This window comes from Hibiscus syriacus, unplaced genomic scaffold (assembly GCF_006381635.1).
Source record: "Hibiscus syriacus cultivar Baekdansim isolate YM2019G1 unplaced genomic scaffold, ASM638163v2 tig00109925_pilon, whole genome shotgun sequence".
NCBI classification, from domain to species: domain Eukaryota; kingdom Viridiplantae; phylum Streptophyta; class Magnoliopsida; order Malvales; family Malvaceae; genus Hibiscus; species Hibiscus syriacus.
This window is the reverse complement of record NW_024062531.1, coordinates 120,031-137,678: the sequence shown is the minus strand read 5'-3', so window position 1 is coordinate 137,678 and position 17,648 is coordinate 120,031. Positions and strand designations below refer to the sequence as shown.

Sequence of the window (17,648 nt, the reverse complement as noted above, 5' to 3'; positions counted from 1 at the left end):
TAATTATCTCAAGACATGACGAGGTAGGTTCTTCCTAAATCGGATCCGCTCAATCTTTAAAAAAATTCAACCAGAGTTGAAACTTAAAATTCATAAAAAAATTCAACCCTATTAAATCAGATCATGTCAAAATTCATCGGGAAGGAATTTTTTTACTATCCCTAAGCAGGAATAGTTTTTTTTTTTGGTCAAGCCAATCTAGTCTAGTCTATTAGGATTTAAAAAAAATTCAAGTCAATATGAATTTCATTCCACTCCGAGTTTAACTTCATGTTCAAATCATTTGAAGTTATGGTTGTTTTGGATTTGAGTCATTTAAGTTTGAGACTAAGACTTTAAAAATGACTCAAATCCAATTGATGAAGGTCGAATTGATAAATTTTAGGATTAACTCGAATTGATGAAGGTCGATTTTCAAAGGCTGTTTAGCCAGGGCCAGGAGAGGGTTCTGGGCTTCTGGCCCCTTGGTTAAATAGCACAATTGCCGTTTTGGTCTCTCTAAATTATATTTAGTTCAATTTAAACTTTTTTCAATATAAAAACTTTTACGTTTGACCCCTCGAGATTCTATATTTTTATTTGGATCCCACCAACCCTAAATTCGTGGCAAATTCGCCCCTGGATTTTCGTGTTCCGATGTTTAAAAAACAAGAGATAGAAGAACAGAACCAAGTTTTTACCTGCCAAAAGCAAAAGAAAACGACCCCCTTGATGCACAAGAACTTCGCAAGTGGCTTGTGAGGTGCCAACTCTTTGGCAAAAACATGGTAGAAGACTACCAAAGAATACAGTGCTAATGGAACAGACGCATTGAGGATGATAGTGAATGTCCAGCTCAACCAACAAGGGCAAATCTTAAGGATTTGCAGCGTTATCATCAAGATCGAACACACCGGCCGGATCACGACGAATTGCGCTATGTCCAATACTTGAGAAGCTTTACTGTTCTGTGGTTCAGCTTAACTGCTCGAGGCTGTAGTACGAACAACAATGGATCATAGAGATTTGATTGATAATGTAACTTATCGGAAGTAAGCATGCTTTAGTTTAAAGAGTTAATTGCAATGGATGTCCTTAAACCGTGACTTACATCTTAAATTGGTCTTCGAACTATAAAACGTTCAAATTGAGTCCTTAAATTAACGGTACTATATCAATCAAATCTTTCCGGCCTAACTGTTAGGTTGAGTGTTAAATGCCAGCTCAAATCTAGCGTGAAGAATGTTTAAATCATATGGGTCAAATCGTAAATATTACCTACTGTATGAGCAACTTAGATCCGACATGTTATTGAAAAGGGTAAACTATACGAGAGGTCATTCAACTATGCTCAAACGATCATTATGGTCATTGAATTTTTAAAAGTTACAAAATAATCATTAAATTTATAAAAAAATGTCCACTTCTTATAACGCTGTATTGAAAGTTTAGTGACCAAAATGATCATTTGAGCATAATTCACTTGCCTATGGTGTACTCTACCTTGTTAAAATGGAACAAATATGAAGACTCAATTAGAATCTTTTAAATGGAACAACATAGTCTTCAATCGATAGTTTGGAGATGTTTAATGCAATTAAACCTACTTTAAAAAATTCTATATCCGGAAAAGGGTCATTGGAAATGAATGGTGAATCTCTCTTCCTTTGATTTCTTCAGGCACAATGCTTTTGCTAATAGATACGTTCAAGTAACTATACATCAAAGCCAAGAACTTTGCAAATCACCTAGCAGTAACAACAGCCATGATTAATCTCAATAAACACAAAGTCAATCCTTCGAATCATGTCATAATACATAATCCGAAATCATTATTGATACGATTTCAGATTATATATTATCTACACGTCCGTCGAATAATGCATAATCTCAAAAAACAATTCCGGATTATACACTCACCAAAGCCTCGTAACACTCCTTGATAGACTCCAAGAACATGAAGAACACTTTGCTTCCTCGAACATCTAATAACCCCACAAAGGAATCAACAGCATAAATAGGGGCCATAAGAATTATAATCAGTATAGCTTTCTGCTCCTTTGGGTTTTGCCATTGGAAAAGATGCTGCGATACAAGCTGAAGAGTGAAATGCAATGTAAGCAACACACAAGCAACAGATCCCATCAGAGTAATTTGCCCACGGTTCAATTGGCTCAAATCCAATGTTTTCTGCTAAGAAATAAAAAACCCAAAGCGAGAATCTGCAAGAAAATGAACTAAACTGATCAAAAAATCCATTGAAATGAAAATTAAGAACTACCCAGATTGCGGGAACTAACCTGATCAATGAAATCTATGAGAGACCAGAGTGAGAATTAAATACAGCAAGGATAATTGTACAATAGTTGCAGCTTGAGCAATTTACGTGCCTCCTGTTGGCACGTTTTGAATGTATAAAGAACACACGGTGTCGACGCTGATTTTCCCAGTGAAGCTCAAGGGTAGGTCGTCAATGGTGTGGAGGAGTCTGATTTGATAAAGGGTCATTTCAGAAAATTAAATATGTGACGGAGAAGAGATTATTTTGACTTTACGAAGCTCGCTATACACATATTTGTTATTGGTGGCAATGAATGCTAGCTGATTACTGATCAGTGTGCTTTAAAATTTACTGCTCAAGATGGTAACTTTCGGATATTGGTTTGTATGCAACAAAAAAAGAGTACAAATAGGACGGTAAAAAAGAAGCAATTCCCTTGAATGCGCCATTGCTTGACTCCAAGTCTCAAGCATTGTAAGTCTCGCTTAGTATCTCATACATTCATCCCCTTGGTTGACTCTCCTAACTTTGTTTTGATGCAGACAAATGAAACAAGACGACACTTCACACCTACTAAAACCTTTGATTCTATCTATTCTTAATTCTGTATTTTGGTCACATTAGTGAACATTTTTCTTGCAAAGTCTCCTATTTGTTTCGTTATCTGAAAATTTTCTGCAATACTGAATCATGGATATGAAGAAATCATTGCCATTAGCTTTAGTTTTTGCATTCATTTTTGTGGTTTACTGTTTGATCGTGCCCTGTCTTCCACGGTCACATATGACAATAGGGCATTGGTTATTGATGGCAAGAGGAGGGTATTGCAGTCCGGTTCTATCCATTATCCTAGAAGCACCCCGGAGGTTGCTTTTATGTCCATTTTATATGTGCATTGATGCTTGTTCTATACTTCTACTTAGTGAAGTTTCCTCCGTTTGTTGTTATGACATGGACCGATCGTTTCAGGTTTGGCCGGAACTTATTAGGAAATCTAAGGAGGGCGGATTGGACGTGATCGAGACTTATGTTTTCTGGAACTACCATGAACCAGTTAGAGGGGAGGTATGATGTATCTTAAATGCTTGTCCTTTTTGCTATTAGAACCAATCTTGCTTGTGGTGAATGGAGTAGGCTTTAAGGATGGTAGATTGTACTCATATTTCTTGTTTGGATTATTTTTTCGCATCAAATATGTAAATATAAACACGAGACAAATGATTAAAGGTTTCTAAACATGTGTCCTGTTTTCATATCGTGTCGAAATTTGTTACGGATGTAGCCTTCTGACATGCATAGTTTCCTTTGTTCTTTTTTATCAGTATTACTTTGAAGGCAGGTTTGACCTGGTGAAGTTTGTGAGAATAGTGCAGGAAGCTGGCCTTCTGGTTCACTTAAGGATTGGTCCATATGCTTGTGCTGAATGGAATTATGGGTCTGTAATAGCATTTCACTACTTGTAATGTTTAGTTATTCCCATGGTGCTTACACTACTCACATCTCTTGGCAGCGGATTCCCTCTTTGGTTACATTTCATTCCCGGAATTCAATTCCGTACTACAAACGATTTGTTCAAGGTACCTTTTCTTCTTTATGTGTGCATGTGATCTTATCCACCTGATATTCTTGTACAAATTCGATGTTCTTTCTCTTGTTTATCGCTGCAGCAAGAAATGCTGCGATTCCTCACGAAAATCGTAGGCCTAATGAAGGAAGAGAAGCTCTTTGCATCACAGGGAGGGCCGATCATTCTTGCTCAGGTGATTTGCTAATATCAATTCCATTGTTTGATAAAGCTCATCAATCGATAATCAAATAACTCAACCGAGGATCGTTTAGTTGAATCCATGTCTCATACAGTCATGTATCAGGTTGAAAACGAATATGAGCTCGTTGAATGGGCATATGGGGTTGCAGGAGGATTATATGTCAAATGGGCTGCAGATGCTGCTATCAGTCTTAATACGACAGTGCCTTGGGTGATGTGCCGACAAGAAGATGCACCAGATCCAATTGTAAGTTACCGTTTTCATGATATATAGCATGGCATATATGTCAATTTTATGTGATTGATGAATTTCAACATCTGTCAATATCTGTATGATCTGGTTCAAAGATGTTGGTTTGTCAATACCTGCATATATAATGAGAAGCTGCATGCAGATTAACACATGCAACGGGTTTTATTGTGATCGGTTCACTCCGAATTCCCCATCAAAACCGAAAATGTGGACTGAGAACTACAGTGGATGGTGATTGTCTCTTGCCAATCTGAAATAATTTGTGTAGTTCTGTCATGCCATTGAAATGATGGTAGTTATAGCAGAAAAGCGATGCATCTTAAAACGTGGTGGTGCAGGTTTAAATCATTTGGCTATCCGATTCCTCATCGACCGGTCGAGGACCTTGCTTTTGCCGTTGCACGATTTTTTGAAACCGGTGGGACTTTTCAAAACTACTATATGGTGAGTCTATCTAGTAATGTTCCTTTTTATTCTGCTTGTAACTTGGTAAACATGTGAACGGTATCTATCGTTCTGTTAGTAATATGAACATGTTTTCTGCTGCTGAGCCCTGCAGTATTTCGGTGGAACCAATTTCGGACGAACCGCCGGAGGTCCTCTCGTGGCAACAAGCTATGATTATGATGCCCCAATAGATGAATATGGTAAATTTTCTATTATTCGGTTCATAAGAAGTAGCAAGACTACTTCATTTCAACTGTATTAGCAATACCATTTCGGTGTCGATGCAGGTTTTATTCGACAGCCGAAGTGGGGCCACATACGCAACTTGCACTTGGCGATAAAACTCTGTGAGGATTATTTGATCAATTCCGATCCAACTCACCTGCAGCTCGGTCCTAATCTAGAGGTGATTTTAGATGTTTCAACATGTTTCTTTGTGTGTTACAGGAGGAAAACAAAACAAAAGCATATGGCTTTGAACTCTGATTATAATCATGCAAATGAAATGGTCAATAACTTTGCAGGCACATGTCTACTATAAACCCTCCAACGAATGCGCAGCCTTCCTTGCCAATTACAACAGCGAACAAGACGCAACTGTTACGTATAACGGAACTTCGTACTTCCTTCCAGCTTGGTCCGTAAGCATCCTTCCAGACTGTAAGAATGTCATTTTAACACAGCAAAGGTATTTTAATCATACTTTTCTGCTAGCCAATTGCTATTTGTAATTATTTGTTTGATTGCACATATCATCTCGTCTCATCCCGGTAACCATTTGTTCTCCGATAGCTTTCGCTATAATGCAGTTAATCTGTTCCCTGCACTGTTTTTTTTTCTTGATTGAAGATTGTGTCACAAAGAAACTCTGCTTATACAACTACAAATGATAAGTTAACATTGTCTGCAACATCGTGGAGCTGGTATATCGAAAAACCAGGTGTTTGGGGAAATAACTCGTTTACAGAACCGCGTTTGTTGGAGCAGATTAATACGACGAAAGACACTAGCGATTACCTATGGTACACAACAAGGTAAATCAATAACATTCACTGTTGGAGCAGATTATACAACAGAAAGAGCATCTTTATCTGCTAACTGTTTCACTTTGAAAAACATTATGAACCTTTCTGTCAAGTAAATGAACTGTTTAAAATCTTAACACAAATCAACTATGACATATTATATTCATAGATGAACGAATCTGTGGCCTTTGTTTTTTATAATGCTTCATCGTATTGGCAGTATAAATATCATGCACGGTCAATCGAAAGAGGCCTTCCTGCTTACCGAAAGCTTGGGACATGCAGCACTAGTTTTGTCAACAAGAAGCTTGTTGGTAATTTACTGTGCTAATTGCAGTTGAATACTTAAATCTTGCTTCTTTTATTCATCATATAGACAATGTTCGTTTGATGTGCTCGTGTCCATTCTCGACATCTCTCCATCGCACTCTTTGATGCAAACTTTGAAGCTGAATTTGAAACTATCACTGGTCTTTTAAGTGATCTCATTTTCTACTCTTTTTACAGCTTTTGGATATGGTAATCATGATGATGCAAGCTTTTCAATCAATGAGAAAATTAGTCTTGTTGAGGGGAACAATACATTGGATATATTGAGCATGATGGTTGGTTTACAGGTAATCAATTTTTTTTAGCTTATTACAAAACCTTCAGGCTTGAAGGGTTACCGACTTTAATACGCTTGCGATTTTGATATGTTTCAGAACTTTGGGCCTGGTTCGATGTTCAAGGCGCCGGAGTTTTTTCAGTGATTCTTGTTGATCCATGGAATAACAAATATGATGTTTCTTCTGAAGAATGGACCTATCAGGTTAATTTCCGCAGATCAACATTATCCGGGCTTATATTTTCAGTTATATCATCCATAGATTTTTTTGTATTAATAGGTGGGACTTGAGGGAGAATACCTTGGACTAGATGAAGTAATTCAAGCAAATAACTTGGACTAGGAGTTCACTGTGGTTTCTTTCTTTGCTCCACAAGGCAAGGGTCCTTTAGCTTTAAATCTCACTAGTATGGGGGAAGGGTCAAGCTTGGGTTAATGGACAGAGCATCGGACGATACTGGCCGGCGTATCTCTCACCATCCGATGGTTGTACCGAGAATTGCGATTATAGAGGAGAATACGATTCAACGAAATGTCAACAGAATTGTGGCCGACCAACTCAGACATTGTAAGTTTTACAAAACATTCAATCTCGATCCTACATGTAAACTTCTGTGTTTCATGTATTCTAGAATCGTTGCTATTCATGCTGTTCAGATATCATGTCCCACGCTCTTGGGTACATCCCGGTGAGAACTTATTACTTCATGAAGAGCTCGGTGGTGACCCTACACAGATTTCAGTGCTGACACGATCTGGCCAAAGATTTGTTTCATTTGTATCCGAGGATGATCCTAGGCCGGCTGATTCTTGGATACCAAACGAAGGCTTCGGGTCTCAAAGTCCCGAAGCTCAACTCACCTGTGAACAAGGCTGGCGCATTACTTCGGTTAACTTTGCCAGTTTTTGGATCTCCACAAGGAAATTGTGGTTCATTCAAGGCAGGGACTTGTCATGCTAACATACTATCAATGGTTAAAAGGTAGGGACCCTTGCCCTGGTGCGCCGAAAACCCTTGCCATTGAAGCTATATGCAGCGAATGAAATCCCATTGCTTTTTCACTTATTAATACGTATACAATGATGCTGTAGATTTTTTATTTCGACATGGAATTGATAACACAGAAGCTTGCTGATTATATCTTTCTCAAATATATGCCACTGTAAACCTTTCACAACAAATCAGTTTTGCATGATTGTCATTTTGGTAAAAAGATTAAATTTTTCACACAAGGACGCTTCACATACAAGATTCACAAGTGTCTTGTTTTATGATCAAACCACACCATCGTCTCACTATAAGACAAAGCCCTTACCGGCATCATGGAACAAGAAGTATCTTCCCAATATGCTCACTACTTTCCATGAGTCGATGAGCCTGCCCAGCCCTCGGATAAAGGAAAAGATTTGTAGATGATAGGCTTCACCTTGCCTGCTGCAACTGCAGGCCAAACATTCTTCTCCACTTCACTGACAACCATTGCTTTGTTCTTGGACTTCTCGGTCGCAGTGCAGCCCCTGGGATGCAAAAATACCAAAATACGTTAATAAACTGTTACCTAAAAAGGACATGCTTTCCTATATTCCCCAGAAGATGCAACATATGTAAAGATTACATGACATTATATGCATTACAATTTTCTCTATTACCTTGCACGGTGAGCCGCTTTGGAAGTAAAGTATTGAGTTTAATTTCGGTGACTGCTCCACCCTGGAAGCCAATAATACAAAGCCTTCCATCGAAGTTTAAGCTGTCTAGGTTTCGCTTAAGGTAGGATGCTCCAATACAATCCAGAATTACATCGACACCTGCCATTAAACATTTCAGAATTCAAATTGGCTGTGTTAATGCTGAGAAGAAGAGTAACAATTCCAGTGTTAGAACTCAGACAAAAGATGTTATTATAAAAACTCAAGAGCGTACCCTTCCCTCCAGTTTCTTCCTTAACACGTGCAGCAAAGTCCTCTGTTGTAATTGATGCAGACATCGGCTCCAAGTTTCTTGCAGAAAGCTAATTTTTCTTCACTCCCTGGAGATCAACACTACCACATCTAAATATAACCCAAATGAAAATACAAAACTTTTTACAATCACTATTGGAAGTAGACCTGCTGTAACCAATACTGTTGCTCCTTTTTCCTTGGCTATCTGAATTGCAAAAGTGCCAATTCCACTTGAGCCGCCATGGACCTGAAATTCTAATAGCCGTCAGATTACATCTCGAGCAATAGACCAGATCGTATATTACATAGCTAATGATACTCAAAAGAGACAAAGAAAATAGACTGATAGAGAACAAGTCAGGACAGGCATTGGAATGTTTGTTAAGACGAGGCACCAAAACCATACATGTAAACCCAAGTAAGTTGAAAGCTAAGCATTTCAGTAATGCTCTCAGCAGATAAAAGTCAAGACAAATAATTCATAATGTAAGTTAAAGGATAATTGATTGACCAATGGACAAGCCATACCAAATATGTCTTCAGTGACACGGACACAAATCCTGAATTCCTGAATAATATGGACATAAACGAGCTACCCTAGCAACCCAAAGCATTGAACTAGACCACACTGATGATACATAGACAACAATAGTGGATATAATGGTTACCAGGAAAGTCTCCCGGCCAATAAGCGACTCATCATAAAAAGTGGACCAAACAGTACAAGCCACTTCAGGCAAACCAGCAATCTTTGAGTGAAACCCCAGGTGGGATGGAAGAACATGTCCAGCTGGAACCGCACTTCTCAGCATAACCACCACCGTTAAGAAGAGCACACACCTGCATACAATATACAAGCTCAATTTCCTAAAAGGCTAAAAATTCACCAAAATTCAATCTTTAAGCTTCATCCAAAGAAAAACACTGGATCGTTCTATAAAATCATATCTTTTCAATAATCCCGTATGAATCATACTTTGCAAGAAGTGGGGTTTTTTCAATTTTACCTGATCACCAACTTTCCAGCGAGAAACATTGTTGCCAACAGCTAGGACGGTGCCTGAACATTCAAGGCCAGGGTAGGACTAGCACCTTTGGAGGAGGGTAAGAACCTTTCCTCTGGAGAGTATCGGCCGGTTTAAAGCAGTGGCTTCTACCTTGATGAGGACTTCATCATCCTTGATTTCTGGGTCATCAACTTGTTGTAATTGCAACACCTCTGGGCCTCCGCTGCTGTTATCACCACTGACTTCATCTTTTATCTTTCTTTATGTTGGCTTGTTTGATTGATAAGAAATAGTAATGGGCAAAAAATGAGATTCCAGAAGTGGGGTTAGGTTTTGACTTCTCGATTAAGTCCTCAAAAATTTTAAAAGAATTATTTTAACACTTAAAATAACAGTTAGGCTCAGCCTGACTAAAGGACCTAGTTGATAAAAAAAATATTTTGAAAGTGATTATAACTTTTGAATTTAAGACCTATTTAAAATCTAAGAAATAGTTTAGGGAACTTAGTGTAGTTAGACCCTTTATTCTTCTTCTTCTTTTATGATTGGAAGGCACCTCCAAAGATCACATATCTTAGCGTGAATGCATAACCACTTGATGTACTTGCGGAGAAGCATCAACTAGCGCAATTCTAGGCAAAATTCATGACCATATGCCATTCTTTCGATAGAAAATCAACTTATCGATATATATTCGGTTGAAAAAAAATTTAATATTCCTTAAATAAAATATTGTGTTCGAGTTATAAATACAAAAATTGATAATAGAAGAATTCATTATTATAAGTATTCAAAATCTAAAAAACCGACCTTAAACACACATGAATCTATGTCACTCTTAGAAGACAATGAAATTATAGCTAAATAGCTTTTACGTTGATCTTATCAGTAGCAGTTCAACCTTAGGGTAACGTGAAACAGTGGAAATGAAAACTTACACTCAATGATCACGTATGATGTTTGTATTATTTATACAAGATGAACTCATTGTTATGGGACCAGTTTTTTGTTGTTGTCGTGAGTTGTCGAAATTGATACATTAAGTGTTGGCTTAACAAGACGATGGTCGTGTCGGGGAGGATGTCTTTGTTTGGGGTTGTTTTGTTGGCGGCTCTGGCTCCGATTTGATGCCTACAGCCATGGTTGGAGTAAAGAAGGTCACATTTTAACATGTCGGATTGCTCAGGTACTGTTTGTTCCATTACTCTTTTGTTTAGGGTCGATTTACTCGGTACACGATTCGGTTCGGCTTGATTTATCGGATCGATTTATCGGATCGTGTCGCAAGAGCATAATAAGAAATTTATTCTCATTTGCTATAGGGTCTATTAGAGCCCGAGGCTGCAGCAGCTGTTGAAAATTTGCTTCCGGACTATGCCAATGGAGACCTTTCGTCGCTCTGTGTATGGCCGGACCAAGTCCGGCATTGGTATCGATATCGATGGGACAAGTCACTCCACTTCATTGATACTCCGGACGTTGCTTGCTCGTATGAATTTTCGAGTAAGCAGAAAGCTAAGCAATCTTTTTTTTATCAATATTGAATTCTATACATATAAATAATGCAAAATTTGTCATTTGTTCTAGGGGACTGTCATGATCAGCACGGCGTAAAGGACATGTGTGTCGCCGGTGCAATCCAAAACTTTACCTCACAGCTTCTGCACTTCAGGGAGGGATCTTCGGATCGTCCCTGTAAGTAACATTATTACCCGTCCCGTAACTCGATCATTATCATTCTTGTAACACCAATGGCCTCGTTGTTTCCCTGCAGATAACATGACAGAGGCCTTGTTGTTCTTGTCGCACTTCATGGGAGATATCCATCAGCCGATGCACGTCGGTTTCACGACGATGAAGGAGGGAACACCATCGTGTTGCGCTGGTTTAGACACAAATCGAATCTGCATCATGTGAGTAATTTCTTATTAAACTAAACATAGAGTAACAAACAGAAATTTAATATGCATCGTGTATGTATAGGTGTGGGATAGGGAGATCATCCTTACGGCTCTTAAGGACTACTATGAACAAAACTTGGGCAGCCTTCAAGAAGACTTAGTAGGGAATTTCACCGATGTAAGTTCGATTTTTATTCCGAATTATTGCTTATATTCGTATTCTTTCAACCCTTCGTCTCTCTAACTAAGAGTACAGACACTATACTAACGGATCACACGACTTATATTTGTATCCAACCATAAGCAGGGAATCTGGTATGATGATGTTGCAGCATGGGAACAATGTGATGATCTTCTTCCATGCTTGAACAAGTAAGCTTCAACCCTCTTTAGGACAATTATAAACCAACCTAGTGAATTCAGAAAATTACGTTTTTGCCTATGTTACTCGAACTCGAATTATGAGTACAAGTATGTATCCAATCATATTCTGACATTCATTTGTTCGACACGAGTGGACGCATATAAAAAAGAAATTGAAGAGTTTGAGTTCACTTGGTTGATAATCTGTTTAGGGTTTAATCAAAGTTACCATTTTCACATTTGTAGGTATGCTACAGAGAGCATGAACATAGCTTGCAAATGGGGTTACAAAGGCGTAATGTCCGGACAAACACTAGCAGGTACGTATATTATTCTGTAAAGGTCTAATTTTGCTCAGTCCTAAACTCTTTGCACATTCGAAAGCTACTCCCTCTACTTTTAATGAATTAAATTTCAAATGTGCAAAGAATACAGGAACCGAGACCGCAATTAAACCGGTTTCTAAAAGAGTAAAGACACCATTAATACTGTCTTTATTTTTGTTTGTTGGTTTTTATAGAGGAATACTTCGATTCAAGGATGCCTATGTAATGAAAAGGATTGCTCAAGGAGGGGTTAGATTAGCCATGATCTTGAACAAGGTTTTTGGTGGTTCTGAAGAAGGCTTTGCAGAAGCAACATAAATTTATGCAAAAAGGACCAGAAAACTAGGATTGTTGCTTTGTTTAATCTTCAAACAACCTTTGAATTTGACTTAAGTTAGTAATTTTATTTCGGTATGTATGTTCATTGCTAGTCACCACATGTTACTTTGTAATTTGACCATTCGTAAATGATTATGTTAACATCAACAATAATGTCATTAAAATTTGTCAAATTTGATTTTGATCCATATACTATGCTCAGATTTACAATTCAGTCCTTGTATTTCTGTTTAACATATTTAATAACGGGCTGATGGCAATAGTTAATTTAATTAGAACTGTAACTATTTTGATTAAACGTCATGTTAAATTTGGTCCTTGAATTTAGAGAAAATTTGGAAGCATGGTAAGAAAAAATATTCAAATAATGAAATACCATCCAACAAATTGCTTTACGAACTAAGCAAAAATACAAAGTAATGGCTGAAACGTTAAACTGTATCTGTGTGTTATAAGTAACATATACCCATTATTCACCACTATCCGACCATGGCTAGAAACCTAGTTGTCTAGTCGTTTTTGTTGTAGTCTGCTGCGCCTTTGATACTTAGAAATGGATCCACCCAGTTCTTGTCTTCCTCCACAGCTTGATTCCATCGTTCTTTGAACACTTTAAGTTCCCATATCGACTGCCTCCGAATCTGCAACAGTGTTTTCGTTAGAATTCATCTGTGTAAGAATCTAAGCAAATCATGTGCCACAAGGAATCATATTCAATCATCCGAAGAATCTTTCGTTTACAAATGAAGGTGAAAAGCATCAAATATCGAGACTTGTCAATGCTCAAATGGGAACCAAGAGGTGTGGCCTAAGCACTAGAGCCGCTCATGAGCGCATATACTGATGAGGAAACATTGATGAACTGAAGAATCAGTAATCTCACCTCAGTTCGTAGATCGAAACTTGAAGCCTGTGTCTCTGCATGTCAGCAGAAAAATGCATTAAGATACTGAATGAATTACAATCAATCTAGTGCAGCATGATAGCCTCGATGAATCAATCGCTTATTGTAGTTTAACTTGATGCAACAAAATGATAAACAGAACTTGTGAGAAGGGAAGTAGTTGAAGCAGACCTTTATGGTTGTCCTCATTATGGGATGCCCACTACCCCCAAACTTTGTATACCCTTATGAACAATGTATTCGCTATCAACCACGGCCACCTTCTTCGAGCGATCGCCCTGTAATAACATACATAACAGTAATAAATATTTTATTTCTAAGTTGCATGATGAAATATATGTTTATTAGAAACGAAAGGGAAATGAACGTGGTTAACTAAGCAGGTGCAAAAATAGCATCAAGCGAATCTTACCTGTGCACAATACCCGAGTTTCATATCTACTCCTCATCCATGAACAAGATCATTTGGACGAAAAAGAAAAGGCTAAATGAGAGAATGAAACAAAGAATCAACGGCTTTATCAATTTCGAGTAGACGGACAACATGCAAATTTACCTGTATGAGATGCAATGCACAATTCCAGGCAGATCTAGAAACACAGGAGCCATTCCCTCAACAAATCTACAAAGTAATATGAATGACTAAATTAGTATAGTGATGATTAATTGGATAATGAAACTAGAAATTCTTCGAGTTTCAATTAGTCCATTTCTTGTCAGTCTAATCTACTGGATAGTCAGATAACTTTATCAGCTCGTAGCAGAGAATCTCATATATAGGTATATGTAATTTAAGTTGCACTTTTACAAAAACATTGATGAACAAAATTATTGTCATCAAGTTGCTTTAAAACATTCTATCATGCATCCAAGCAATATGATGATAAATAACTCACCCGGTGCATGGTGGCCCCTCGCTTGCATTTGAACACTTTGTTTTACCTCTGAGGTCATAGACTCTCCTGTGACGATCAAAACTTTACATGTAAGCATTATACAAGCAATAATACGCAAGCCTTTTGTGAATAGTCAGAGACCATCCGGTTTACCTATGAAACCTTTTCTTTCTCGCGCGTATAGTGATTCTATGGTGTATTTCTGTTGAATTTGGGTCTAAAGCTGGCTGAGAAATCTCTAAACCTTCAGACCTCACAATTTCTAAGTACCTGGAAAAGGAAGACGGGCCAATTAATCAAAATGTTCGGGTTTTTTACCCAAAAATATAATGCATGCTCTGTCATTAAGCAACAAGCAAAAGCCTCGCAAAGCACACATAGTGACCGTGAAAGAGAGAACTAACGTTTTCTCGTTGAGAAAACCAGACAAAGTTATATTATCAAAGAGAATACACAATATCATGTAAAGGCAAGAGAACATCAAGATATTGCATGTACCAGAAATGTCATAAAAGCCCTTTACCTTATAGGGTCAAAATGCTCTACCCCCAAATCTTCATCCCAGAGAAATATGTAGTCGTAAATAGACACAATATCAGGATGTAGGAAGCGCTTTGCAAACCACCTGAAAGAGGAAAGAGGCCAAGAAGCTGATCCAATATTCAATTAAAGGAAAAAGTAAACATAAGAAATGCCATATTGAAGCAACAAAAAGGACAGACCATTTGGCAATTAATCAGGAAATTCAATCAAATAGAGCATTGTTAGAATAATATTCTTCAAGCAGTCCAAAGTCCATAACCCTATTCTATAGTAAGAACAAGCTCCTAGAGTTGGCACATACAAACGTTAATTGATTTTTCATAATGTACATAACGACAATAACACAAACTGTCAGAAGACTCCTACTTAAAACCAATAAAAATCATTATTTCCCCATCTCATCAGAAACAGCTTCAATGAGAACCTACAATAGGTGCAATCTGTGTTTATTTATAGTTCAATTTTGATATGAACATACACATCCACCAACACATTTCGCAAGAGTCCTTGGACCAGTAGCAAGCGTACCACTTTGTTTGGTTATGAGCTACTATGTGAATGGCTTTCTCACCCCAACCAAGATCCCACCATCCCTCCACATTGCCATCATAATGAAACAAAATAATGGAAAAATTCGCTGCAATAAACTGAATTCAACAAAATTAGGAAAAGAATGTGAAGTTCATCAAATTGAAAATCAACAGGATAAGATGGAATACCATTTGCACGACATCGTCAACATTATCTTTTTGCTTGATACCAACTGGCATTGCTAGCAAGTTCTTATTTGTTGTAACACTAGCCTGCAATGAGATGACCAGCTAACGTTATAGACAATCATATAGAATCTCATCTTTATGCAAGAATAACAAGAATACAGCAGACAACGACAGTCATTGAACTGTAAAGCCTGGCAGTTCATCTGTTACCGTTTCCATTTAAAGAGAAAAAACAACAAAGAAAGTGAGCTGCATGCATAAATTCAAGCTAGCATACAAAAAGATTAGAGACTCACCTTTGCCTGCGAATTGCTTGACCACAGAGGCCTTAGTTCCAAATCTGAACGAGCTTGCATAATGCCACGAGGTAAACCTTTAAACTTCCCATAATGCAATCGATGATCCTAGGCACAAACACACCTTTTAGTTTCCCATACTGGTAATCCTACCCACGAAAATAATATGCAACAAAAGAGTTGCGGAAACGATTGAAGGAAAATAAATCCTAACAGCATACGATGCAAGCACTTAATCAACTCATTCTCAAAACATATTCAGAAGAAAAACAAAAAAGCTTCAACTTATACAAGCTCAAGCATGGAAAGGAACTAAAAACTGACTTGGCAAGGTATATGCAAGATTACAAATTTACAAGTAAAAGGACGAGTTTACCTTTACTGTTCCGAAAGGGTGAAATTTGGTTTCCATCTGACAATAAGACCAAAAACATTTAAACGAGATTAGAATATAGATGTAGCAAGCCTCATAAGGTGCAATCATTTTTCAGACAGCTTATTCCAATAAACCAGTGTCGATAACGTAGTGAACCGAAAGGTAACAAAAGATCCACAATTGATCACCACAATGCCAAAACAAATATAAAAAACCACAAAAATCTAGAGAAAAAGAGTTGACAAACCTCTGTCTTAAGGTATTGATAATTTGTGGTTCTATATACAATGAACAACATAACTGTACAAATAACTCCCATAAATCGAATCTGATTCTTTTAAAGCCGCAGTTTACCTGCAACAGCATCAGAGAATTATAAACTTTAAAACTAAAATGCTACTCAAATTTCTATCTCACAAGGCCTTCAAGCTTGAAGCAAAGAAAGAACATACCCCCTCAAATAAAGCAGTTATTTTCTTGACCAGCGCATTCCATGATTGACATGTCTTCATACAATCAAAGTTTTTCTATTACCCTAAAAAAAAACTGCAAGGAATTTCAAGGTAAATGATACAATTATATAAGCTACTAATTAATTTTCTACTGAGACACTATACATAATAACAACAAAAGAACCCTTTTTCTCTTTTATAGCTTCAGCAACTGAGATAAGGAAATTGAAGTTACACGAGGAGGATAAAATAAATATGTAAGCTTAAAATTCAAGACGGTGATTAAATAAGTTGAAGCTTGTGCATGTGCATGTGCCGTCTCAAAGTGTTTTTTCACGTTGCCATTCTAAATTTAGAAATTTAGACCGACACCCAAAAATCTAGAAGAGAAACAGAACAGAATCTAACAAAGAACATTGAAATCAAAGAAAGAGTTTGTTTGAGTATTTGTTAGATCTAAGGCCGTGGGTATTACTGTTTTGAACTCCTCGTCGAGATTTAAAAGCAAAAAAACGAAAATATCAAGAGGAATAAAAACAATAGTTTTAACCGCAAAGATTTGATTTTTAGATTGAAAAAGAAAAGAGTGAAACGAGAAAATCCAAAAGCCAAAAGGAAGCTAAGATAATATCTACAAGATGAGAAACAGAATGACCGTGAACTATTACCGGATCTTGATCCACCGACCATTAGAAAAACCATAAATTGAAGAGGAAAAATGATTGGTCAAAGCTGAAGCTGTGAAACGAGTAAAAAAAACTTGGGATAAGAAGTGTAGTTTGATTCGAACGAAACCAAGTTGAATGAACCGGCGAAACACAGAGTAAGCAAAGCCATGCACAGTTTCAAAGGACCTTTGCTTTTAGCAGTTCAGCTTTCGTATGGCTGATTTAAGCTTTCGGGTTAATGAGTCGTCGAGAAATGAATTGCCAATGATTCCCAGGGCGATAGCTCCTTCCCCTCCAAATACTCACATTCCCATTAATTTTTGAGCAAAAAACCAAGAGGAAAAGGAATATTTTTTTAATTTTCATGGAATAGCAACAGCTTCATCAAGGGAAAAAAAACATTCGTGGCGTGGCGTGTGTATATCTCACTTGACTATCACTCCATCTCACATGGATTTTCATTTATTAAAAAAATTTAAATTGTGTAGATATTGTTAACTAACGACATATCTTAGATATTTTTCTCCAAAACATCATATTAAATGAAAAAAAAA

The 17,648-nt window shown here is 37.4% G+C and overlaps 1 protein-coding gene, 2 long non-coding RNA genes and 4 pseudogenes across 3 annotated transcripts; 2 read left to right on the top strand and 5 right to left on the bottom strand.

The window, feature by feature from the left end:
- Positions 1-575: 575 nt before the first annotated feature.
- On the bottom strand, positions 576-2,216 carry LOC120210517 (annotated as a pseudogene).
- A 433-nt stretch (positions 2,217-2,649) lies between these two features.
- LOC120210543 lies at positions 2,650-7,346 on the top strand (annotated as a pseudogene).
- LOC120210545 lies at positions 6,259-6,692 on the bottom strand. The gene is made up of 2 exons (XR_005524510.1): positions 6,662-6,692; positions 6,259-6,557 (listed from the first exon to the last, which is right to left on the bottom strand). It is a non-coding gene; the product is annotated as an uncharacterized LOC120210545 (long non-coding RNA).
- A 133-nt stretch (positions 7,347-7,479) lies between the features above and the next one.
- On the bottom strand, positions 7,480-9,674 carry LOC120210541 (annotated as a pseudogene).
- A 637-nt stretch (positions 9,675-10,311) lies between these two features.
- LOC120210542 lies at positions 10,312-12,387 on the top strand (annotated as a pseudogene).
- A 300-nt stretch (positions 12,388-12,687) lies between these two features.
- LOC120210544 lies at positions 12,688-13,604 on the bottom strand. Its single transcript, XR_005524509.1, has 3 exons — positions 13,316-13,604; positions 13,124-13,158; positions 12,688-12,881 (listed from the first exon to the last, which is right to left on the bottom strand). It is a non-coding gene; the product is annotated as an uncharacterized LOC120210544 (long non-coding RNA).
- Positions 13,605-13,696: 92 nt separating this feature from the next.
- On the bottom strand, positions 13,697-17,358 carry LOC120210516. The gene is made up of 11 exons (XM_039209236.1): positions 17,281-17,358; positions 16,427-16,520; positions 16,222-16,328; positions 15,975-16,010; positions 15,599-15,706; positions 15,303-15,386; positions 15,112-15,230; positions 14,564-14,665; positions 14,194-14,310; positions 14,041-14,106; positions 13,697-13,766 (listed from the first exon to the last, which is right to left on the bottom strand). The coding sequence occupies exons 3-11, from the start codon at positions 16,291-16,293 to the stop codon at positions 13,697-13,699; spliced, it is 774 nt and encodes a 257-aa protein (XP_039065167.1). The 5' UTR covers positions 16,294-16,328; positions 16,427-16,520; positions 17,281-17,358.
- Between the last annotated feature and the right edge of the window lie 290 nt (positions 17,359-17,648).

Excerpts from the sequence above, each read along its gene's own strand:
- LOC120210516 (XM_039209236.1), bottom strand. The coding sequence starts at position 16,293 with ATGGGAGTTATTTGTACAGTTATGTTGTTCATTGTATATAGAACCACA. Across the intron at positions 16,011-16,221 it reads ATCAATACCTTAAGACAGAG|ATGGAAACCAAATTTCACCC; the intron begins GTTTGTCAACTC and ends TCTTATTGTCAG. Across the intron at positions 15,707-15,974 it reads ACCCTTTCGGAACAGTAAAG|GATCATCGATTGCATTATGG; the intron begins GTAAACTCGTCC and ends GTTTGTGCCTAG.